Source organism: Schistocerca cancellata, chromosome 8 (genome assembly GCF_023864275.1).
Source record: "Schistocerca cancellata isolate TAMUIC-IGC-003103 chromosome 8, iqSchCanc2.1, whole genome shotgun sequence".
In the NCBI taxonomy this organism is placed as follows: domain Eukaryota; kingdom Metazoa; phylum Arthropoda; class Insecta; order Orthoptera; family Acrididae; genus Schistocerca; species Schistocerca cancellata.
In genome coordinates this window covers 79,076,897-79,103,646 of record NC_064633.1, presented here as the reverse complement: position 1 = coordinate 79,103,646, position 26,750 = coordinate 79,076,897, and the positions used below count along the sequence as shown (strand labels likewise).

Here is a 26,750-nt window from a genome sequence, read left to right as displayed (position 1 = left end):
CCAGCAGTTCCAACTGGAATGTGACCATCATGTAAATAGCAATCTGGAATGGGGGCAAGGAAGGGGAGAGGGTTAGCAGGGTATGGGGGTGAGAGAGAATGGCATGTAGGGGCTAGAGACTGCCAGCCACAGCCTCAGGAATGGGGGGAGGGGGGGGAGGAGGAGCAGGGAAGGGGAAAGGACAGGCAAGTGCATTGGCAGAGTGCAGCACACAAGGAGGGTGAGAGAATGTGAAAAGTGAGGAAGTGATAGAATGAGGGGTGGAAACAGTTCGGTGGAGGATGTGGGGGCAGTAGGTTACCATAGTAGAATGAGGGGTGGAAACAGTTCGGTGGAGGATGTGGGGGCAGTAGGTTACCATAGTCTTAGGCCGGAATAATTGCAGGAGTGGAGAAAGTGTTGTAAGAATAACTCCCATCTTTGCAGTTCACAAAAGCTGGTGTTCAAGTGAAGAATGCAGATGGCCCGGGTTTGAAACAGCCATTGAAATCAAGCATGTTATGGTCTGCTGCATGCTGTGACACAGGATGGTCTACTTTGCTCTCAGCAACAGTTTGGTGGTAGATGTCCAGCATGGTGGACAGCTGGTTGGTAGTCATACAAATATAAAAAAATACAATGGTTGGAGCAAAGATAGTGTAAAACAGGCTGCTTTCAGAGATGGCTTGATCTTTGTTAGAGTAAAATATGCCTGCGACAGAACTGGAATAGGAAGCATTGGGTGTAAGGATTTGGCCGAGGGATATGATCCCTGTGGCAAGGGGATGGGATTGGGAGTGGCATAAGGATGGACTAGGATGTTGTGGAAGTTGGATGGGAGATGGAATACCTCTTTAGAGGGGTGAGAAAGGTCTTGGATAGGATATCCCTCATTTCAGGGTGTGATCATAAATAACACAGGCCAACAATGGAAAAAGTTTTTTGCTGAAAATTCCTTATTCTTATGTTTTTTAGGATGTGAAATCCAAATATGATGCTTAAAAAACTGTATCACCCACCATTTCTTCACATTTTACAGTTAAATGTATTAAATTAAGCAATTTTTTAAAGAATTTAACAGATTTTATATAGTTAAAATAATTTGAAAAGGAGGTGTAATGAATGTAGATGACGTTGGTAGCACTGCTGAAAAACATTTTCTGGCAAAAAAAAGATCAATTCTATTTGTGTGTTAACAGATGGTGTTTTGTTTACTGTCAACCTAACCTCACTTTCCTGTTTCCTGTACATCTGCTCAGTACAATGTCTAATCGTGGTTGTAAAAACTCTGCTGACAGTTGTTGTTACATTTGTGGTGAATCTGTGATTTGAAAAACACCAAAGAAACATTACAGATGTCATGAAAAAGATTTATCTATCATACTTTGGATCTAAACTTGGTGATCAAAATAAATCTTGGGTGGTGCATAAGGTATGTTATGTGCGTGTTGAAGATCTGAGAAAACGTCCAAAAAGGAGAAAAAAGCCTTTAGATTTGCTGTTCTTATGATATGGAGGGAGCCAAGAAATCATTATGATGATTGCTATTTTTGCAGTGTTGATATTACTGGTCATAATTTGAAAACCAAGAAGGCAATAAGCTACCCTAACCTTCTGTCCACCATCCAACCAGAAGGGCATGGTGTAGATTTGCTGGTTCCTGAACCACCAGTTGATTTAAATTCTATTCCAACAGAAGTATTTTCTGATGTACAATCTAATTTACATGAAGCAGATGATGATGAATTCCATTGTAATACAGAAAGTCTAGAGCCCAAATTGTTTACTCAGACCGAGCTTAACGATTTGGTTAGGGATCTGGGCTTAACGAAAGAAAAAGCTGAATTGCTTGGCTCTAGATTAAAGGAAAAGAACTTATTGGCAGTTGGAACCAGCATATACATGTATAGAATGAGAAAGTTTTTTCAACAAGAAAGTGATTTAGTGTACTGCTCAGACATTCCCGGTCTGATGAATGAGTTTGCTATTGTATACAAAAAGGAAGACTGGAGGCTATTTATTGATTCATCCAAAACTAGTTTAAAGGCTGTTTTATTACACAATGGTAACATGTATGCATCTATACCTGTTGGACATTCTGTATATATGCAAGAAAGCTTTGAAAACCTAGAAATAGTGCTAAATAAAATAGGCTATGCTGCTAATGGTTGGATGATATGTGGCATTCTAAAAGTAACATGCATGCTCCTTGGTCAACAAGGTGGCTTTACCAAATTTCCATGTTTCTTGTGTGAACGGAACAGTAGTGCTAGGGATCAACACTGGTGCAGAAAGAACTGGCCTGTGAGGGTGTCTTTAAAATCTGGTGAGAAGAACATTCTATGCAGAAACCTTGTAGATCCAAAAAACCTACTCCTACCACCTGTACATATAAAGTTAGACCTAATGAAATAGTTTGTAAATGCTTTGCCTAAAAATGGACCGTGTTTTAAGTATCTCTGTCAAAATTTTCCACACCATTCAGAAGCTAAACTAAAGAAGGTGTCTTTGTTGGACCTGACATTAGAAAATCGATGTTTGATGTTAACTTTGAATCCACAATTACCTTAAATTAGAAAGAAGCATGGGTATCATTCAAGCAAGTTGTTAAAAAGTTCTTAGGACATGAAAAAGACTCAGAATATGTTTCTATTATATCTACAATGTTAAAGAAGTTTAAAACTTTAGGATGTTTAATGAGCCTGAAAGTTCACTTTTTGAACAGTCGCCTTGATTACTTCTCGGACAATGTGGGAGATGTTAGTGAGGAGCGAGGAGAGTGTTTTCACCAGGACATTAAAGTAATGGAAAAATGCTATCAAGGCCGCTGGAACACTAACATAATGTGGGTCTACTGTTGGTCACTTCACCAAGAAGTTCAGCAAGTGACTCATCATAGAAAAAGCTATCCACACAAGAAGCTTCAAAGAAAAAATAGAAAGAAAATACAAACCAATTCCAGCTGACAAGTGAAACTTCTATTGACACATATCATTGTTTTAAGTAGCTTACTGTAAGTACAAACCATGCTTATGTTGTAACAAAGTGTTTCATTAATTTCCCCATTTACCACATAGCATAACATTTTTATACTATATAATAAAAAGCATATTGCTCGAAAACTGTAGGTGATACAAAAAACTAAGGCTTGATTTGGATTCAGCTCATAAAAATCTATAGAGATCAGCTATCAAGGTAAAAAAGTTTTTTAAAAAAATTTCATTGGCCTGTGTAGTCAAAGCACTGGCAGAGGATGTGGTTCATTTGTTCCAGTCCAGGGTGGTACTGGGTGGTGAAGGGGGCACTCTTCTGTAGCTGGTTCTTGGGGGTGGTGGGAGGATTCAGGGTGTGTGGGGAAATGGCACAGGAAATATGTTTGCATACTATGTCCTTGGGATAGTGCCTGCCTGTGAAGGCCCTGGTAAGAATTTCAGCATACGTCGGAAAGTAGTTCTCTTCACTGCAGGTAGGCCGTCCACGACTGGCAAGGCTATGTGACAGGTATTTTTTTTTAATGTGGAAGGGATGGCAGCTGTCAAAATGTAAGTAGTGTTAGTGGTTGGTGGGTTTAATGTGGACAGAGCTGTGGATGGACCCATCAGAGAGGAGGAGGTCAATGTCTAGGAAGGTGGTATGGTGGATCGAAGAGGACCAGGTGAATGGGATGGGAGAGAAGGTGTTGAGGATGTGAAGGAATGAGGACAAGGTGTATTGGTCCTGAGCCCAGATCATCAAGATATCATCAGTGAACCTGAACCAGATGGTTTTTGGATGCCAGGAAGTTTTCCTCTGGGTGGCTCTTAAACAGATTGGCATGGGATGTGCAGTGCGGGTGCCCTTGGCTGTGCTGCGGATTTTTTTGTGTACCTTCCCTACAAAGGAGAAGTAGTTATGTGTTAAAATAAAGTTAGTTAGGTGAATAATGAATGAGGTAGTGGGTTTGAAATCTGAAAGACAGTGGGAAAGTTAGTGTTCAATTGTGGCAAGACTGTGGGTATGAGGAATGCTGGTACATAGGGAAGGGGCATCAACAGCAACCAGGAGGTAAAGGGTTGAGGATGGTAGAGAGACAGTGAAGGAAGTACTTGGTATCTTTGATGTGGGAGGCTAGATTATAGGCAGATGGACGGAGGTGTTGGTCAATAGAGAGTTGGTGAAGGAAGTTGTTGGTATATTTGATGTGGTAGGATAGATTATGGGAAGTTGATTGGAGGAGTTGATCAATAGAGGCCAAAATCCATTCACTAGGGGCACAGTAGCCAGCTACAATGGGGTGTCCAGGACTGATGGGTTTGTGAGTTTTGAAGAACATGTAGAAGGTGGATGTGCAAGGTGTTTCAGAGGTGAGGAGGGAAATGGATTAAGGGGAGAGGTTCTGGGAAGGGCCTAAGGCTTTAAGCAGTAAATAGAGGATATGTTGGACCTCTGGGAGGGGATTACTGGCAGAGTTTATAAATGGATGAGTGAGAGAACTGGTGAGGCCTTGCGCCCAGTAGTCACTGCGACTCATCACAACAGTGCTGGATTCTTTGTCCGCAGGGAGGATGATTAGGTCAGCATCTCTTTTGAGACTGTGTATGGCTGTTCTTTCCTCTACTGAAAGGTTGGTGTTCCTAGGAAGGGGTCTGGGGAAGGATGGTGAGACTGAGTTGGAGGTAAGGAATTTCTGGGAGGTTAAGGGAAAGTGGGGGAAGATGGCTGTTAGATAGTGGTATGAAGAGATCACTGTTGGAATTAGGTTCGCTTTGGTTGTAGGGATTGTGACAAAAAAATGTTTCCTTTGCATGGATCAGAAGAGGCAGAGTAGGTTTTTGACAAGTTCAACATGGTTAAATTTGGGTCCAGGGCTAAAGTGAGGCCTTTTGATAGAACTGAAACTTCTGTGGAGATAAGGATTTTGGTGGAAAGATTAACAGCTGTGTTCCAGGATTGTTTGGGCACTGGATTTGGAGAATTGGTGGGAGTTTTGGGGGATGTGGCAAGTTGAATAGGTCCTCTAGGCAGGGTCTTCTTTTCCATTCTCCATTTTTTCTCCCATACTGTACTACCCAACACTGTGTCTGGAGGTCTCTAGTCCCTGCACACCTCAACAGACAGTGCTCTTTTCTCCCCCCCATCTGTATCCTTCCTCCTTCCCCACCTCCACTGCAGATTGCTATTCACATGAGAGTCTCTTTCCAGTCATAACTGCCAATGGTAGCAGTCATGTGTGCATGAGGTGTGCAATCTATTCTTTTCCTAAGATGCATCTTATACCAAACAATGTGCTTTCTTGTTTTTAAAATCCAGTTATTACTTCCCTCTTTGAGGGGGAATGACTGTTTCTCCCATAATCACTTCATCCTGGACATGTTAGGAAGCCAGAGTATAAAATAGAACCAACATTCAGTTTATACTTAGAACCTCACTTTTTACTTAGAACCTTATGTCATTCAATGTTGAAATTCAGTAATTTTTCATACACACTCTTCCACATATGAATAACTTTCTAATTGTACTGTTTGCAGCACTCTGCATTTAAAATAATGATAGAATGAGTTAAAACCATCATTGCTCTTGTGATAGATATGTTCATCTCATCTGTAATTTCTTACATGATGCATATCCATAGCTGTTCACACTGCCATTGTTCAGGTGTCTGAGAAATCTAACTCTGCCATCCTGTATGCATATTGCTGTCAACAATGCTAATTCAGAAAAAAACTATAGCATTTATTCAGTGAGCACTAGATGGAAAAATGACGTACACTTGGTAACACTACTTTAAGCATTGTGCAAAAAGGTAAACATTATTCACCAGGTTTCATTTTCAGTACTCTTCCAACAGAACTGAAAAGAATGAGTGATAAACTCCAAGTATTGAGATCCAACTTAAAAGGTTTCCATGTCACACTCTCCTATTATGTTCAGGTGTTTGCAGTAGTTGAGAATTTTTCTCTTTAATGTGTAATTTATTCTTATACCTCCTGGATATTTCATCTTTTATTTATTCTTTAAGACTTTCTTTGTAAATTTTCTAGCCAGAATTCTGTAAATTGTGTACTGACTTGCGCCATTCCCAAGTAGAGTTGATCCCCCTGGCCCCACAGAACTTGATAAATAAACAAAGTAAAATATTTTTGGTAAACATTTTTGGAATACAGTGATCAATAGATTATTATATTTTGACTAAAGTTCAGTCTTGATCACACCATTTATGTTTCAATGATATAGGTAACCAGTTTTGGTTATTTTTACATAATCATCATAACCATTATCAGACCAACCACATCATGTCATACTGGCAAGTATAAAAAAGTATAAAAAAAGCATTTATTAAGTCTATGATACACCGAATACTAAAATTACCGCTAGAAGCTAATGAGATCAAAAAGGAAATGACCATCTTAAAACAAATTGCAAAAACCAACTCTTTCGACACACAACAGGTATATATCATTTTTAATAAAGTGCAACAATCACAAAGTACTCCACTAATAGGTAATCCAAAATATATGAAGATGACATATATGGGAAACATATCAGATAGAATTACTAATTTATTCAAAAATTCTGGAATAACAATAGCATTTACAACTGACAATACTTTACAACAAAAATTAAGACATACCGTAAGTAAAGATAATGGAAAATTTACCAGATCAGGAGTGTACAAGATCCAATGTAGAGACTGTGAGAAAATATACATCGGCCAAACAGGTCGAAATTTTGCAGTAAGGTACAAAGAACATACGTCGGGTACCTCACGAACAAAGTCTGTATTCGGCCATCATATAGCATTCAATAATCATGCTGAGGGGACAGTAGAGCAGAATTTACAAGTTCTTCATTATGCAAATAAAGACTTACTTATGAATATCTTAGAAGAAATCGAGATATATGCTCATTTGAAAACCAAATCATCAATGCTGCTCAATGAACAATTAGATTTTCGCGAAAAATATTTTTACGACCTTTTTGACGAAATTTTATAATAAAAGCACCTACTCTTTTGTTTTAAAATATAAGACTAGTTATACCAATGGCAAAAGCTATGTATGTAAAATATGCTGTACAACATATAAAAATTTTATTAAATTGACATGATTATTATAAAAACTATTAGATCGATGAGTTCTAAAAATTTAATCAGCGGTCTCATCAGTTATTCAGACATACATAATGCAGAACGTACTCTTGGCTGCTACCCTACTGCTATAAAGAATATTGCTATGAAAACTAGAGTTAAAGTAAGACGATTCTGCAGCATCCAACAAAGATGCAATTGTGATGTAGGCGACTCAGTATAATCGATATATACCACAACTCCATGGACTTTCACATCTTTGATGTAACTGACACTATAATAGTATTAAGGTTGCCCATAGAGGGCACAACTATTACACATCGTAGTTTACTGTTTTTATCTAAAATATAAATAAGCTGTACACATACTAACTATCTGTTAATCAGACATTTTAAATGAATCAATTTTATGTTATTAGTGTATTTCCTACTTTCATACTTTGACGATGGCGTCATATTATGAACGCTGATTGGCAGTTGTGAAGTAGTGTGACAGGAAGTAGGCAGAGCCTCTGCATATTTAAGCTCGTGCTCAGCACTCATAACCATCAGTTAACTTCGTAGCAGCTGAGGAGAGCTCCGCCTACCATCCTAAGGGAGCCATGGGTATAATTAATTTTATTTTATCTTGTTAAATTTTGACGTCATTAGACACTTTCATTTTATTTAAAGATTGGTTTCTAGTATTTCCTAAAATTAATCCACAGGTCTGATGATGGTTATGTAAAAATATCCGAAACCGGTTACCTATATCTTTGAAACAAATGGTGTGATCAAGACTGAACTTTAGTCAAAATATAAAGTAAAATAAATAAATATATCTAAAAACAAAGGTGATGTGACTTACCAAAAGAAAGTGCTGGCAGGTCGATAGACACACAAACATACACACAAAATTCTAGCTTTCGCAACCAACGGCTGCTTCGTCAGGAAAGAGGGAAGGAGAGGGAAAGGCGAAAGGATGTGGGTTTTAAGGGAGAGGGTAAGGAGTCATTCCAATCCCGGGAGTGGAAAGACTTACCTTAGGGGGTAAAAAGGACGGGTATACACTCGCACACACACATATCCATCCACACATATACAGACACAAGCAGACATATTCAAAGGCAAAGAGTTTGGGCAGAGATGTCAGTCGAGGCGGAAGTGCAGAGGCAAAGATGTTGTTGAATGACAGGTGAGGTATGAGTGGCGGCAACTTGAAATTAGCGGAGATTGAGGCCTGGTGGATAATGGGAAGAGAGGATATATTGAAGGGCAAGTTCCCATCTCCGGAGTTCGGATAGGTTGGTGTTAGTGGGAAGTATCCAGATAACCCGGACGGCGTAACACTGTGCCAAGATGTGCTGGCCGTGCACCAAGGCATGTTTAGCCACAGGGTGATCCTCATTACCAACAAACACTGTCTGCCTGTGTCCATTCATGCGAATGGACAGTTTGTTGCTGGTCATTCCCACATAGAATGCATCACAGTGTAGGCAGGTCAGTTGGTAAATCACGTGGGTGCTTTCACACGTGGCTCTGCCTTTGATCGTGTACACCTTCCTGGTTACAGGACTGGAGTAGGTGGTGGTTGGAGGGTGCATGAGACAGGTTTTACACCGGGGGCGGTTACAAGGGTAGGAGCCAGAGGGTAGGGAAGGTGGTTTGGGGATTTCATGGGGATGAACTAAGAGGTTACGAAGATAGGTGGACGGCGGAAAGACACTCTTGGTGGAGTGGGGAGGATTTCATGAAGGATGGATCTCATTTCATGGCAGGATTTGAGGAAGTTGTATCCCTGCTGGAGAGCCACATTCAGAGTCTGATCCAGTCCCGGAAAGTATCCTGTCACAAGTGGGGCTCTTTTGTGGTTCTTCTGTGGGAGGTTCTGGGTTTGAGGGGGTGAGGAAGTGGCTCTGGTTATTTGCTTCTGTACCAGGTCGGGAGGGTAGTTGCGGGATGCGAAAGCTGTTTTCAGGTTGTTGGTGTAATAGTTCAGGGATTCCGGACTGGAGCAGATTCGTTTGCCACGAAGACCTAGGCTGTAGGGAAGGGACCGTTTGATGTGGAATGGGTGACAGCTGTCATGATGGAGCTGTTGCTTGTTGGTGGGTTTGATGTGGACGGCTGTGTGAAGCTGGCCATTGGACAGGTGGAGGTCAACGTCAAGGAAAGTGGCATGGGATTTGGAGTAGGACTAGGTGAATCTGATGGAACCAAAGGAGTTGAGGTTGGAGAGGAAATTCTGGAGTTCTTCTTCACTGTGAGTCCAGATCATGAAGATGTCATCAATAAATCTGTACCAAACTTTGGGTTGGCAGGCCTGGATAACCAAGAAGGTTTCCTCTAAGTGACCCATGAATAGGTTGGCATATGAGGGGGCCATCCTGGTACCCATGGCTGTTCCCTTTAATTGTTGGTATGTCTGGCCTTCAAAAGTGAAGAAGTTGTGGGTCAGGATGAAGCTGGCTAAGGTAATGAGGAAAGAGTTTTAGGTAGGGTGGCAGGTGATCGGCGTGAAAGGAAGTGCTCCATCACAGCGAGGCCCTGGACGTGCAGAATATTTGTGTATAAGGAAGGGACATCAATGGTTACAAGGATGGTTTCCGGGGGTAACAGATTGGGTAAGGATTCCAGGCATTTGAGAAAGTGGTTGGTGTCTTTGATGAAGGATGGGAGACTGCATGTAATGGGTTGAAGGTGTTGATCTACGTAGGCAGAGATACGTTCTGTGGGGGCTTGGTAACCAGCTACAATGGGGTGGCCGGGATGATTGGGTTTGTGAATTTTAGGAAGAAGGTAGAAGGTAGGGGTGCGGGGTGTCGGTGGGGTCAGGAGGTTGATGGAGTCAGGTGAAAGGTTTTGTAGGGGTCCTAAGGTTCTGAGGATTCCTTGAAGCTCCGCCTGGACATCAGGGATGGGATTACCTTGGCAAACTTTGTATGTGGTGTTGTCTGAAAGCTGACGCAGTCCCTCAGCCACATACTCCCGACGATCAAGTACCACGGTCGTGGAACCCTTGTCCGCCGGAAGAATGACGATGGATCGGTCAGCCTTCAGATCACGGATAGCCTGGGCTTCAGCAGTGGTGATGTTGGGAGTAGGATTAAGGTTTTTTAAGAAGGATTGAGAGGCAAGGCTGGAAGTCAGAAATTCCTGGAAGGTTTGGAGAGGGTGATTTTGAGGAAGAGGAGGTGGGTCCCACTGTGACGGAGGACGAAACTGTTCCAGGCAGGGTTCAATTTGGATAGTGTCTTGGGAAGTTGGATCATTAGGAGTAGGATTAGGATCATTTTTCTTCGTGGCAAAGTGATATTTCCAGCAGAGTAATCAGATATATCCCAATTGAGAATTGGAACATGCGATTATTTTCACTTTCGATAATTTCCTCAGCTGGTGGGATTTTGTTGGTATTGAAATAAGGTTCTTCAGTTAGTGGGAATGTGTTGGTAATGAGATGAGTCCTAATGTCAACTTTACATGCTCAGATAATTATATTTCAGCCATAGATTCTGTTCCATTTCAAATAACCTGTGTTACCTTTAAGCGAAGAGGTTGAGTCTTGGACCTATGATCTGTGGCTTAGTGCAGTTTATTTTTGGTTTATTTTCTTTATTAATTCTCTATAGAGTTGAATATGTATAAGATGAACAGTCAATGCAAACAATGCAACAGTGATGGAGCATACGTAGTGGTAAGCTTTTTACAGTCTAGATGAAATTGTAATTAAATAAATTGTAAAATTTTAATATTATATAATACAAGTTGACATAATGGCACTAAGAATGTTATTTAACTTGAGCTCTGTATCTGTGTGTGCTCTGTATCTGTTTTCTGTAGTGCTTTAATGATTCTAAGAAAATATGTATTTTCTTTTTTCTGTATTGCTGGTCAAAGAATGTACTGTATACATTTTTGTATAATTATAATAGAGGGAAACATTCCACGTGGGAAAAATATATTTAAAAAGAAAGATGATGAGACTTACCAAACAAAAGCGCTGGCAGGTTGATAGACACACAAACAAACACAAACATACACACAAAATCTAGCTTTCGCAACCAACGGTTGCCTCGTCAGGAAAGAGGGAAGGAGAAGGAAAGACAAAAGGATATGGGTTTTAAGGGAGAGGGTAAGGAGTCATTCCAATCCCGGGAGCGGAAAGACTTACCTTAGGGGGAAAAAAGGACAGGTATACAATCGCACACACACACATATCCATCCACACATACATATTCTTTTGGTGTCTTGTATGTGTGGATGGATATGTGTGTGTGTGCGATTGTATACCTGTCCTTTTTTCCCCCTAAGGTAAGTCTTTCCGCTCCCGGGATTGGAATGACTCCTTACCCTCTCCCTTAAAACCCATATCCTTTTGTCTTTCCTTCTCCTTCCCTCTTTCCTGACGAGGCAACCGTTGGTTGCGAAAGCTAGATTTTGTGTGTATGTTTGTGTTTGTTTGTGTGTCTATCGACCTGCCAGCGCTTTTGTTTGGTAAGTCTCATCATCTTTCTTTTTAAATATATTTTTGTATAATTATGTACTCAAATGTCTGTGTATGCTATAAGATTATCATATTGTATTTGTAAACAACTGACTCATTGCATGTCCTCGTGAACCCAACATAGTTGAACCTATGGAACATAAAATAAAATCAAAATCAAATCAAATCAATCATTTTTAGGTTAGGCTTTACCGTGACTGTGACTGACATTAAATGAAACAACAAGTTCACTGTTACCAGTCACCGTTTTATTTATTTCCACAACGCGTTTCGAAGGTTTAAACCTCCATCATCGGGTGGGTTTACATTAGTAAGTATTACATTTGTGTGTGTGTTGTGTTACGATTTTTTTTTTTTTTTTTTTTGAGGAACTTGTGGCACTGCCTAGTGGAGAAACAAGACACTCCAGTGGTCACAGGTTCCTTTTGCTGTCGTAACACATCACATGTATACTGCCACATTTGTAAACAAATGTGGCGTCATATTTGTTTACAAATGTGGCAGTATACATGTGATGTGTTACGACAGCAAAAGGAACCTGTGACCACTGGAGTGTCTTGTTTCTCCACTAGGCAGTGCCACAAGTTCCTCCAAAAAAAAAAAAATCGTAACACAACACACACACAAATGTAATACTTACTAATGTAAACCCACCCGATGATGGAGGTTTAAACCTTCGAAACGCGTCGTGGAAATAAATAAAACGGTGACTGGTAACAGTGAACTTGTTGTTTCATTCAAATCAATCAAAATTTCTAAAACACCTTCTTTGTGAATATATGTTAGAGTACCAGATGGAAAGAAGAGCTTCTCAGTATAACAAATAATGTTGTTAACTGCAAATCAATCTCTATTCATATAACATCAAGGTAGGTCTTATTCTTTGGCAGTAAGCAATGTACTTACGCAGATTTTACTAAGGAACTAGTAGATAAACAGCAGCTAATTTCTATAAGTGGATAAGCAACTGCTTTCTCATATTGCAGGGTTCCTGTAAATTTTGGCATCTTCATTTATGAATATGAGGTGTGGCAAGTAAATAATAAGACTGGTGTCAGAAATGTGATTTTAATGTGAACCAATTTACAACTAACTGTTATCCCCTTCAGCATATTCCTCTCCCCTATCTATGAACCACTGGATATGTGCCTTCCATTGTTCAGAACAGTGCTGTAGGTCATCTGTTGTCACCCTCTTCAATAATGCTGTCATTTCTCCCTTTACCTCTTCAACAGACTAAAAATGCATTCCCTTCCAATGCAATTTTCATTTCAATTGAAAGGTAAAAGTGATAGAGAGCCAGTTATGGTCAATTAGGATGGAAGTTTGAGAACAGAAATGCACTTGTCCACTAAAAACTATTTCACAGATAACAGCATTTTGGGCTGGCGTGTTGTCCTGATGCAAAATCCACTCATTGTTCTTTCACAAATTCAGTCTTTTCTTCCTTATTCTTTCCCTCAGCTTGATTAGAAGTTCTTTGTATTATTTATGGTTAACAGTTTGACTCTCAGCACACATTCCATTATGATAACACTTCTCATATAAAAAATGAACAACATTATCTTCAATTTTGACTTGCTTGTCCATACTTTTTTCATTCTTGGCAATGACACTTTGTTTGTGGGTCATACTGCAAGATCCACATTTAATCACATGTGATGACGTGTGAGAAAATAAAGATTTTTGGTGAGTCATTCCAAGACATCAGAGCAAATGTTCTTCCGATGGCCTTTTTGTTCTTGAGAGAGGTTTTTCAGAACAAGTCTTGCACAAACTTTTTTCATGTTTCATTCATCATGCAATATTTGTTTTACTGTCTCTTTGTTCACACTCACCATGTCTATGAGCATCAAGATGCTCAGGTATTGGTCATTCCACATAATTTTATTAATTTTCTGAATGTTTGCTTCAGTTCCTGAACTCATAGATTGACTGGGTCATTCATCATCTTCAACTCTTCCTGCCTTCTGAAAACAGTTTGTAACATTCAAAAACTTCTGCACGTGACATAGCATTATCTTCAAGCATCTCCTTTAATGTATGAAAACATTCAGCTGCCAACTTTTCTAATTTCACAAGTAATCTGAGGTTAATGTGCCGCTCAATTTTTAAGTTCACCATGCTTGCGGCACCACTACAGAAGAATGTCCGTTAAAACAAAAGCTCAGAAGTAAACTAAAGTAGATAGAAAGATGAAATGAATGGTGGCTCCTCTTGAAGACTCAGAGTCAACTGCATTCCAGTACCAACTCCCCCATACAGCTGTGTGGTAGGAGGTGTGTAGTCTCATTATTTAATTGCCACACATAGTGCATAAGCACAATTAGAACTCATCAATTTAATAACAATAAGTTTTTAACACAATGTACAGACTTAATTTCTGACTGCTACATTGCTTTTCTCTCTATTAATGTACATCTTGCTCACTCATATCCCCAAAGCTCCATGGAACACTGTCAAATAATGAATGAATGAATATTCAAAATTATTAATAATGTTTTTGGTTAAATGTGGATAATTTGATATTTTTGTTAATTAAGCATTAATTAATGTAATACCTAAGGAATTCTTAATGTTTCAGATGAACAATGTTTTTAAAATATCTTGCAGATATCGATGAATGTTCAGAACGGCCAGGAATCTGTAGCAATGGTGAGTGTAAGAACTTCCAAGGCAGCTTCCAGTGTCTTTGTAATGATGGCTACATCTTGGCTCCTAGCCGGGATACCTGTGTTGATATTGATGAATGCCTTCGCCACCCAAATATCTGCAACAATGGAACTTGTATTAACACTGTGGGGCATTACAAATGCCACTGTTACCCAGGGTTCAAACTTAGTCATAACAATGATTGTATAGGTAAGTATATGATTACTATTTTTCAATTAATTAAATGTTTTACCTTGTACTGTTATTTATTTAATTTATCAGTTTTAAATAATAATTTAAATAGAGTCATTCTTTTCAGGATTTCATTTGTGAGATCAAAAGATTGTCATATTTGTTCTAATAAAAGTTGTATAAATCCATAACTAGATGTAGATATCAATAGCTGTCATTTGACTGCTTCAAACTTGATTAGTTGTGAACAAAAATTATTCTTCACACTCTCAGATGTTGACGAATGCCGCATTATGCCTACATTATGCCGCAATGGACGATGCCGTAATGTAATGGGATCCTTCAGCTGTGAATGTGCAGAAGGATATGTTCTTGCTGCAGATGGTCAACACTGCAGAGACGTGGATGAGTGCCGGGAGGTTAGTCGTAGTATATTGTATTAATTACATTAGTATATTGAGCAGTATTCACTCTTCTAAGTGAGTGTCAAATTCTTCGTTGTTACTATGTCAGTGTATTGTTTCTGTTTAGAAACCGGGCACATGTCCACCTCCAGGAAAATGTCAAAATCTCATGGGTTCTTTTGTCTGCAACTGCCCACCTGGTTATGAGCTAAGTCCAGATGGCAGATTATGTGAAGGTAATTTGTGTTCAATTTTTCATATTAAAGACTCTCAAAGAAATAAAAATAGGCTGTACTTGGTTTTGGTTTCTGATTAATGTACAACAGGTTTTAATACAATTATGAAAGTAGTTCTGTTGATGTTTGAATTAAATTTTTGTGCCACTATAGTGGGGTTCAGACACTATACAGCATAAAGAAAAAATGTTACGCAGATATATGTTTCGAAAAACAAATTCTACCACCATCAGCTAATATAAAAACCTTTATTATTGCTACTTGTTACATTATTATTAATCATCATCAGGCACACAAACATTGTTTAATTACAGTATGCCAGGCCACATCCGTTCAGGATGTGGCTGGGTGATCAAGAGTGCTCATTCTCTCTCACTGCGTAGGCAGTGAGCACCTGCTGTAAAATGGGGTGATCAGACGTCATTACATAGTGCAGGGGAAGTGCAACCAGTGCATTGCTGTCAGAGGAATGACCATAGTTACATTCAATGTAACCTTAGTTGCAAGTGTATACACTTGTGGTTCAGTGCTTAAAGTTGAGAGCAGCTCTTTTTAAACAGATAAACAGCAACATAATGGCTGGGTTAGGAACTCCAAACTGATGGTCAGGCAAACCAACATCAATTTACAACACATAAGTGCAGGATGCTTATATCCTTACGATACACAATGACATCTTGATATGCTTAGTGTGCTTCAAAGCTCTGAACGCAACAAAAAATTCAGTTTACAACAACATTACAATACCTTACATGCTAAAGATTATGGACTCTTGGAAGGCGAACAGAAAGAAGCAAAGCTGCAAAAATTAAAGACAGCACTGTCATGTGATGCAACTGAAGAAGCTATTCAGCAAATGGGAGAACATCTAAATACCGTATTTACTCGAATCTAAGCCGCACTTTTTTTCCGGTTTTTGTAATCCAAATCGAGTGCAAAGTAAGCGAAAGTTCTGAAAAATGTTGGTAGGTGCTGCCACAACTAACTTCTGCCGTCGAATACATGTAGCGATTCACATGCATGCTTTTCAGGCACAAAGATAAATACTGGAGCCAAAACCTCTGCGTCAGTAAATAAATAAAAAAAAGGTGGAAGACGAAATTTTTTCTCCGCCCCGAGTTTCGACCACTGCATTTTCATACATTATCCAACGAAGTAAATACAAATTCCGTATTGTTCGTCTTCGAATGTAGCAACATTTCAATGTACTGTACTACGAAAATCCGACTGGCAAGACTGTTTGGGATGTTTGTCAATATGGCCAATTCTACGTTCTGAATTTTTTCTACCTATGAGAAGAGATGGTTGCTAATAGGAACTTTTATGAAATGTGAATCACATGCAGTATTCTCTTCACCATAAGAATAATACGCATATAAACATTTTGCCATGTATTCTTTCGTGTTTGCTGGTATCTCTTTTAAATCCTGTCTGCTTAATAAACTACGAAACTAGAGTGAGACAACAGCAAACGCCGAAGAATATACACATCATTTCATGTTTATATTCGTATTATTCTTATGCCTAATAGTGATACAGTCAGAAATGAAGCACGTCAATTGACTAGATTTTTAAATCTAAGATGACTAATTTCTGTGCAGAATGTTATGTACTAAAGACGTCTGCAAAGATTTTCAAACAGAGAAAAATTTTCGCTAAACTCTCGTTCAGAACATCTTCTATCATACGCAGTCTATTATTTGGTTCTTGTTGCTCGTCAAAGAAAGCAGCAGTGTTAGTAACAACAAATAGCAGTCTCTTGCCATTGTTTCGCTAATGAGACGATTCCTCTCTTTTTCTTTTTTTAATTGTAAGCGGCGGTAGTGCGCACAAAAGCAAGCTACGCCGCGAGCGGCGACAGGCCGTAAGCACTGATTATCAGAATGCGACAAACAGTGCATGACACAGTACAGTAATGCATTTTCAGATTAGAGTGACGTAAACACCTATAACACAGAGAACGGCACTTATCGGATCAAAGAAAAATAAGCAATCAATCCAAACCAGACGAAGCACGTGAAAAAGGAAGGGTACCCGTATAAATATGGACGGAGCGCCTGACGCATAGCAATGGCTACCTGGTAAAGCCTAACTGCTAAGCTTACTATGCGAACCAAACTACTGTAGCTGTATCGTCATTCATTCGACCTAAATTGTGTCTCATATTACAATGGACCAACTTTGTTTCGATTTGGAGGTGCGGCCTAAAACTTTACTCTCCCCTTGAATTTCGAGTCTCATATTTCAGGTGCGGCTTAGATTCGGGAAAATTTTTTTTCCTTGATTTCGAGTCTCATTTTTCAGGTGCGGCTTAGATTCGAGTGCGGCTTAGATTCGAGTAAATACGGTAGTTTTCCACAACATTTTAGTTTTCAGGAGGAATGCTCAACAAATGAAGCTGCAGTTTGAACAAGTTACTATATTGCTTTTCAGATTGCCAGTGTGTGGTGCACTTTCACTTATTTTCAGTGGATGTTGACAATGTGGAAACTGAGCTTCAATTAGAATGCCAGTGCAACAGTTGTGTGATAAATTTCATAATAAAATTGGCCTTGCAGACTTTTATAAGAATTTATAAGAATCTCCCTAAACATAAATTTCCAAAACTTTTTCTAGTCTGCAGCTATGATTATGTTTGTATTTGGATCTACTTACTTGTACGAGCAACATTTTTCTCCAGTGTGGAGAATAAATTTGCCCACAGATGCTCACTGAATGACTGCAACGTAAAAGCTTGTCTTCAAATCACCAGCATTCATAAAGTCATACCAGACATTGATGCTTTAGTGAAAAACAAAATAAATAAAATTGAGTAACATCCTGTGTTTCTGTATTTAACATTTAAATAAAATGATAACAAAATACTAGTTTGTCAACTTAAATTTCACTCTAAAATGGCATTCATCATCATACTGCATCAATCGTGGGAAGTATTGTGTTTCGTACTTAGCTGCGCCATGTTATTTGCTTCATCAAAATATTAAAAGAGATGTTTCATTTCATTGTCATTTCTCATCAATATTTAATAGTAATGTCAACAGCCATGCTGAGGTGGAAATACTGATTCCTGTCAGATCACAGAAGTTAATCACTGTCGTGCATGGCCAGTACTTTGATAGGTAGCCATCCGAGTACACAACACGCAGTTGACAATTTTCTCTTTGCCTCTACAGCAAGGGGACAAGAGAAGTGGTGGCATAAATTCCCTGATCATCAGTCTTTGTGCCAGTGTCCTTGATTCTATTCCAAATGTCTCCACAGTGTCTCGTGAAGTGAGGGCATGCAACATTGTTGATGACAGTCTGTCTGTTGGATGGGGACACTAAGCTCGGCGGTCCCCTTGGTGTTCTTTGACAGGAGTAGGCTACATGCTGGCACTGGGTTTCACCCTCTCCCTTCTCTCATCATCTCCTCCATGAACATGACACTACACTATTCATACACCCATTATAGTTACCTACACCTCACAAATTCACTTACATGCACAACTCTCATACTTTGTGGGGTAAAGGTGCCTGTAGGCAAGAAAAATAGGAAAAACCTTTTCAGTTAGGCAATCAAACTAGTCCTTTGGGGACCAACTTTACTTATTACTAAAGTAATTGCAGTGCTGAAACCAAAGAAACCATTGAATGAAAGCTACAGCTTGACAGCTCTTCTTGGCTGCTGCTACAAACTTCTAGAAAGGTACTTTTGAATAGCATGGGACCACGAGTCCTAGAAGTTATCCCACCAGAACAGATGGATTTCACACTAAATGGGAGTTGCACAGGCCAGTTTTAGAGCCCAGCCACACATACTGAGGCAAGTTGTCAGAAACAAAAAAGTTGGCAGTAACTTCCGTAACCCTAACAGCTGCCTGTGCCACTGTGAGGAAAGAAGGGCTTCGACACAAAGTGATAAAAGTAATTCCACACCAGACCATACTCATCAACAACATGTTTTTGGATAGATACTTCCAGGTGATGCAGGGTAATAACATAAGCAAACAGAGGAAACTGAATGATGAACTGTGCTAAGGATCAGTGTTAGTGCCAATGTTTTCTTAACTTCTACGTCTCTGACCTGCCTGAAACCATGTCAAGGAAGTACAGCAGTGCTAATGATATGGCTCTAGCTATCCACAAGAAGCAGTTCCAAGATGATGAAAACATTATCACTGATGGCCAAAATAAAATGCATGGGTATCTAACTAAATGAAGTCTAGTACCAATCCCTCCAAGACAGAGGTCAGCCGTTTTCATTTGATCAACAAAATGGCTGGATAAGAGCTGAAGGTTCATATGAATAATACTAAAATCAACTGTCAAAAACATTCAGAGTGCTTGCGGGGGGTATTCTAGAGAGACATCTTAAAAATGTATTCCATGTAATAAATTCGCTCAACAATCTCATTCAGAGTTTATGCAGCGCTAACTGAGGAGCAGCAGTGGATACCCTATGAACCTCTGTACCCTCCTCAGTGTATTCTGCAACTAAGCACTGAGCATCAGTGTGGTTAACCAGCAAGGATGTAAAGGAGGTGCACACCCAGCTCAATGTTGCTATAAGAATTATAACTGGATGTATAAAGACTTTTCCACTATACTGGCTCCCAGCACTTAGCCATATAGCCCCATGTTTCCCATCGAGACAGGAAGCTTTTACGAAGGAATATATGAATGTAATGAATACTCATCTACTTTCCATCCGTGAAGATAGTCCAGTTTTGGAAACAACTTGACTTTACTGCAGAGACTCCCCTCTGATTGGCCAAACATCTGGTAGCTACTAACTTCAGCAGTGATACTAAATGGCATGAGAACGGTAATGATAGTGCCTTCTCTGAGGACTGAGACATATTAGTCCAATAGAAAAACTGAACACACAGTCTCCACAAGTGAGGGTAGCTACACAGTTCCAGTTGTGACTGTGGGGCTCCAAATCAAACTGTCCAATACATAGCACAGGAGCATGAACTGAGAGCCTATCAAGATAGCCTGGGTTACTTCAACACCACACTGTTCTGCCTTGAACAGGTTGCCAGTCTGGTTGTCAGAATATGAAGATGCAAGTTGCAGAATTTATCTGCCTCAATGTTTTGTTCTGTTTCATTGTCATATTGTATTCTGTATTTTACTTTATTTTATTTTAGTTTATTCTGCAGCCTTCATTGATGTGTTTTATAGTGTATTTATATGCTAAATAAATGAATCTCATTAATAAAACTGTCTAAAAAAATAAATTTGCTACAAAAAGCATTAGCAAGCTACCTTGAAGCGATACATCTCTGTATAACAGGATATTATCAGTAAAGCTATCTTGTTCTGATGCCTCCCTCCCCTACCTTCCCCTCACCGCTCCTTTCCCCACTACATTTCATTGTGAGCCAGCCATGCTCACTGATGCGACTTGAGTGTGAGAAAGCTCACACCGGCAGATTAGTGACCAGGCCAATGCTGGACTCTGCTAGTGTGCGCAGCTTTCATCTTCCTGCACTCACTGCTCACTTTGCTTGCACCTGGTTATAGGCAGAGTGTTTATGTGCTCATAATGTTCCAGAATTTGCCTTCATTGTTAAATGCAATCAGACTTCTTGAGTAATGACATCAGCACATTCTGTGAACTTTGTTATGAAGAGTGTTGGCAGTGTCACCTGATGATGTTCAATGAGTGAAAGTGGTTGTGACACAATAAATGTACCTTAATGTAGCTGTGGTTCTTCTTATTAGCATTAGCTGTGGAGCACAAGATGATCAAGATTATTTTTCTGTAGTGAGTTATGCTGTCAAGTTCATATTTGTAGAGTGGAATGGATTGTCTCAGATGAATTGATAGAGGTAATGTAATTGAAAAACTTCTTGTACCTGATGGTGATTAGTAACAGTTTAAATTCGTAACAATAATAAAGGTCCTCATTGCAACTGTTGGTGTTGTATATGATTTTGGTTAACTACAAGCTGTGTGACACAAACTACTGAAAATAAATATGTTGGTTTATATTAATTTTTGTTCGTATTTTGTAGCATGATGTTATTACATGTTTATTATACTTTCTTTGTGACACACACACACACACACACACACACACACACACACACACACACACACACATTGCCTCACATTCACATGGATGGCTTCATTATCTTTTCCTTACAAAAATGTCTCTCATAGAGTCTAACCACTCACTTATAGCAGGACATTGACAGTCACTAAAGCCTTCACAGACAGTATCCGCATATGCCACTAAGTGCCCAACTACTTCCACAAACCAGCTGCAAAGGAACACCCCCTTCATCACCTGCCATCTCACCACTTAACTGTACCCTTCACAAAGCATCAGACTACCCATCATGGTGACCGGAAATGATACAAATCCTTCCTACTGCTCCCAAAGTCATACTCTGCTGGCCACACAGTTTGTGAAGTATCATGGCCCTCCCTAATCCTACCTTATTTACACATGGGTCATACCCTAATGAGACCCAAATGCAAGATTTATCTTATGCACCCACACAGAAAACGTTGTTCAAGTGACGTCACAGGCATATTCTACCATGTCAGAGGTAGGGCCACCTGTGAAAGCAGTTATGCTGCATACCAGCTCTGGTCTTACTTGTGCTCACCATTTAATGTGGGGAGACTACCAAACTGCTGTATACCTGAATTACAAGTATATCTCATTGGGCAGGCTTGGAGATGGGTGAAGTTGCAGTGCATTACTGCACATACTAGATTATCTTAGGAAGGCCACCATCAAGTAATAGGATAAGGATAGGCTCACAGAAATTTCTGTCAACTTATATACTGCCTGCCAAAGACCACCCACACAATGCACGGGACAGGGCAATATATTATTGAATGTTATCTAGCAATAGATTTTTACTCTGGTTATTGTTTCATTTTTATTTCACAGGGAAATTATTTTTTAGTTTCATAAGGCTTAATCTGTTGTTCTTTCTTTGCTTTGAGCTCATATGTGTTCACAGATATGCTGATGGGGGGAAAACATGTCTTCAATAGATTATATGTGTTAAATTCTTATTAAAGTGTAACTGAAAATGAGTATCCTTTTCAGACATTGATGAATGCGTTGAGAATGAGGGAATATGTGAAGATGGTATCTGCATTAATACTGATGGAGGAATGATATGTGAATGTCAGGAGGGCTATGTTCTCAGTCAAAATGGAATGAAATGTATTGATGTACGTCAAGATTTATGTTATGATAATTACAGAAGAGGTAAGAATTTTGCACAGTTTATTTCTTTACTGCTTGTTCAGTCACATTATCAGCTCCAGAATAACAAATTTATAAGGATAGGTGTTTTTATAGATCAAGGGGACACATAAACATAGTCCATTAAAGATGTGATAATATCTTCTTTAACTAGACTTAAGGAACTTGAGAGGTATATTATAATTGGGGTACTCTGTATACCCATAGCAAATTAATATGTTCTACACTTCATTCTTTCCAAAGACGTTCAAATAAAAGCATGAAGAATAGGGACAAACCAGACAAGTACGAGTAGACTTGCACTCTGATGGTTCTGTACGAACTTAACTATGTATATAGATAATAATTTATTGTAGTTCAATGGCTTGGTGCCCATAGTGCTACTGGATGCCACTTCGGTAACTTGCGCATCCCTAATCTACCCCTGTTATCTAACTAGGGAACAGGACCTATAGTTTAATGTGGAATCTGAACCACATGTTGCATTTGATAACTCCTTGCATCATTGGGAGATGAAGGCTAAGTTAAAATGAAGACTGAAAAATCTATGGTTTGACCAATTTTCAATCACATAACTTCTTGGTTTCCAGACACATGCTTCACTGTTTTTCTTTTTTCAAAACTAGCTTTTCATCCAAAAAAATGGGGTAGCCAGTACCCTGAACATGCTGAGCTACAGTGCCATCTCTAGACCATCTGGCCCAACAAATATATAGATGGTTCACTTATAGGTTTTGATAGGTGAGTTTGCGAGTTTAAAAATGTGATATATATGTCCATATCTTTTAATTGCATTGAAATAGAAGCATAAATTACTTACACTACCAAGGGACTGTAGATCATAGAATTTGACATAAATTTCAACTTGATACCGCTACTCTTGACTTTCATTACTTCTGGAGGCAAAATTTCAATACTGCCAATGAATACACATAAAAGTATGTGTGTTTTCCTAGCATTCAGAACTAATAGTTACTTCCTCAGGGAGGAGAGAGGGTTAACATGGCTAACATCAAAAATGAAGGGAAGATCACTTAGGCCCCAGGATGAGAGAGATAGATCTGTCATGAGGATGAGGGGAGACAAAGACTAAACTATAGTATCATTCAATTGCAAGATAAATAAAACCTATACTTTAAAAAATTCCTCCTGTTTCATCAGGAGAATATTTTATTAGAACTTTTGTTTCTTTTCTCTAAAATTTTTCAATTGTGAAGTGATTTTGTCAAAAGGAATAACAATAATAACTTTATTCAATATCAAATGATGCAAGGAGCATTTTTCTGAATTTGCCAATTCTTAACAAGCAGAAATATGAAAACAAAAACTGAGTATTAAGTCCTTATATTAAGTAATACTAATATACTTGTGTGAAACCTACACAAAATTTTCCTTATTCTATGTGAAGCTGCAACACCCATCTAGTGAGTAGCGTGGGTTGGCAATCAATATTTCTTTTTATTCTGGCTTTAAATTTTACAGTGAGGACAGATGTGACAGCACTCAGCAAAGAAATTGTAGGGCTCAATCTTGCATAGAGTAGCTTTCTTCGATGCAATCCAGTTCAGTGGCTTGTGATATGAAACTGATCTTTGTTTCTAGTAGTGTGTTTTTGTAGGTCATTGTTCACATTTTGTTTAAGTTTTCAGACCAACATGGTCAATTTAAAAATATGCATAAGTATTTATAACATGGTGTGGGTGGTACCGCCTTCCCCCAGTGGCTGTTAGTTGCATCTGATAACTAGCTTCGATCACATTTAATGCTCATCTCCAGATCTAAGAATGAAATAAAACAATACGTTAATAAATAACTATTTCAATATTTAATATACATCCTGGAGAAAAATTGTGTCACAAAATTTTAACCCTGGATAGCTGATCCCAGCAGGAACCAGAATTACTAATGCTGTGTAGGTCGACAACGGACAATTTTGACAATTTTTAAACTACAGAAACTTGGCGCTACGCACTCCGATTGGCCTTGGGATTACCTGTTGCCGGGTGCTCTGGATAACACATGACCGCGAATGCTTTTCCTGCTGCAGATTGTGATGTATCCGAGGTGGCCCACACATTCGGTGGTAGTGTGCCAGCCTTCCACTCTGAGGGTCTGGAGGCGAATCTGCCGGGGTCCCAACACATCCGTTGTAGATTCGTGATAAGACATACGAGGAACAAACCCATCAAAACAGCTGTTAGTTTGGGTACAGAAAGTATTTTACAAGTTGTGCCAGTCCTGAAAAGGGCCTTTTTTGTAGCTAGGATGTTGTTTACGTAAAGCAGGTGCTCGGACTGGTGACCCTCTGATGCGACACAAGCTTGGTAACATCGAACTGTGTTTTGCCAAACTTTTTCAAAGATTCCTGGCATTACCCTGATGGCATGTTGAATCAAGCCATTAATTCCTCTTCATTTCTAGGTGGTTCGTGTCCAGGTTGTTGAACTAAAACCTTGAAGAATCCCCACAGGAAAAAGTCCGATGGCATGATGTCTGGTGATCATGTCGTACGAGCACTTCTGCCAGTTACCCGGTTGTCGAAGAGTTCATTTAAATATCGACGCACAGTACAACTGTTATGTGCAGATGCCCCACCGTGCTGCAACAACACACATATTTGTATGTCCAGGGGAACAGCTTTAGCAGGCCGGGTAGAGTGTCTTGCAAAAAGTTAAGGTAATTTGCCCCAGTAAGTCAAGGAGGTAGACGGACCGGCCCAATCAGATTGTCACACAGAGTGCCTGCCCAAATGTTGAATAAAAATTGTTACTGGTGTCCGAGTGTTGTAAAGGCCATCCCGATGGAAGGTGCACTCATCAGTGAACAACATGATGGTGGGGAAGTTGGGATCTGATGCAACACGTTGCTGAAACCACCAGCAAAACCCTAGTCTGTGTTCATAGTCCACCACAAGATTTAGATCTTGAACAAGGTGGAAACTAAATGGATGCCGGCCGTCATCCCTCAAAATCTCCCAGGCTAACTGACGAGTGACCCCCATGTCGTGTCCAACTGCTTGAGTACTTGTCGTAGGTGCTTCATTGAAGCGCTCAAGAACAGTCTCTTCAAATGCAGCATCCCGCTGTATATGAGGTCTTCCAGCATAAATATAATATCGCGCTAATGAGACTGTTTCACCAAATCACTGGGGAATTGCTGTAAATGTTTGTGGGTGTGGGTGGCATCTTGTTGGGTACTGTTCCTTGTACAACCATCGAGCTTCGTGTGCATTACCGTTGGCTAGTCCATAAAAAAAAGAACAATATCTCATTGTTCCTCAAACAAATACTGTGCCACCATGCTTACTGTATAACTAAATTGCAGGTGACGTGTGTGTACTCCAAAGTGAAGCAAGACCTATTCGACATGTGTGTGTGTGTCTGGTTAGGGCAGTGACGTGGTGAGGGATGTTTGTATGTGTGAACCGAGAACCACTGCGCTGCCCGTCAGCCGACAAACAGCAACAGGGCAATCCCATGGCCGAATGGAGTGCGTGGCACCAAGTTTCTATAGTTTAAAAATGGTGTGTTGTTGACCTACACAACTTCAGTAATTTTGGTCCCTACTGGCATCAGCTATCTAGGATTAAAATTTCATGTCACCATTTTTCTTCACCCTGTAGATTCAAAATATTTAAAATGTAAAATTCTTCAATTTGTACGTGATTAATCACAAATTGTGTAAAGTCAAATTTCTTTAAAAAGAACATAGTCATTAGTTGTAAAATAATTAAAAAAACATATCTGTAGTACACCTGTGGCAACATTCAGTGGAATATATCATTTTGTCGTATCCACTTTGCATCATACAGACCCATGTATCATTATTAGATATATTATCCGACATTACTTCATTTTTTAAAATTAATTGTATTACATCTTTTAGACAATATCTGTGTTACATTTTAATACTGCATGATATTAGTGCCTTTCCTCTTCCCCCCCCTTCCCCCCCTCCCCACCCCCACACCCCCTGCCTTCCATCCTGGATTTACTAAAATGCTGGATGCGACTGAATGTTGTCACAACTGCACTACAATGTTGTTCCTTATATTTTACAGCAAATGTCTATGTTCTTTTAAAAGAGATTTGACTTTTCACAACTTGTGATTAATTAGGTAAAACTTCATGAATTTTAAATTTTAGATTTCATCAGTTCGTCTATATTATCTACTTATTCACGTACAATTTTAAGATTTTTAAATGTTTTGAATCTGTGTTATCTACTTAAATATGATCATAACCAGTAATAAAATGTGACTAACTGCCACTAGGACTGTTACAATAAATGCTTTAAAAATTTATACAGTTGTGGCATCTCTCATGACAATATGTTAGCCATTATTAATATGTGGGTAGTAAATTGTGGCATGAGTCTCTTGGTGTAGCACCACAAATTATTCATACAGCCTTTGCTGTGACTTTCAGGGCTTGTAAAGGCTTGCCTGTGTTGTGGCACACAATACTTTGGTTCCATAGTTTATACTAGATGAGACCAATGGATGATAAGCAGTCCACACT

General features: G+C 39.3%; 1 protein-coding gene across 1 annotated transcript in view; it reads left to right on the top strand.

Annotated features, from left to right (window-relative positions):
- LOC126094444 (fibrillin-2-like) overlaps window positions 1-26,750 on the top strand; it is a 354,361-nt gene that overhangs the window by 211,861 nt on the left and 115,750 nt on the right. Inside the window, exons 28-31 of the mRNA XM_049908817.1 lie at window positions 14,141-14,389; window positions 14,645-14,790; window positions 14,903-15,011; window positions 22,069-22,233. Of these exons, the coding sequence (XP_049764774.1) occupies window positions 14,141-14,389; window positions 14,645-14,790; window positions 14,903-15,011; window positions 22,069-22,233 (669 nt within the window). The remainder of the gene's footprint in view (window positions 1-14,140; window positions 14,390-14,644; window positions 14,791-14,902; window positions 15,012-22,068; window positions 22,234-26,750) is intronic.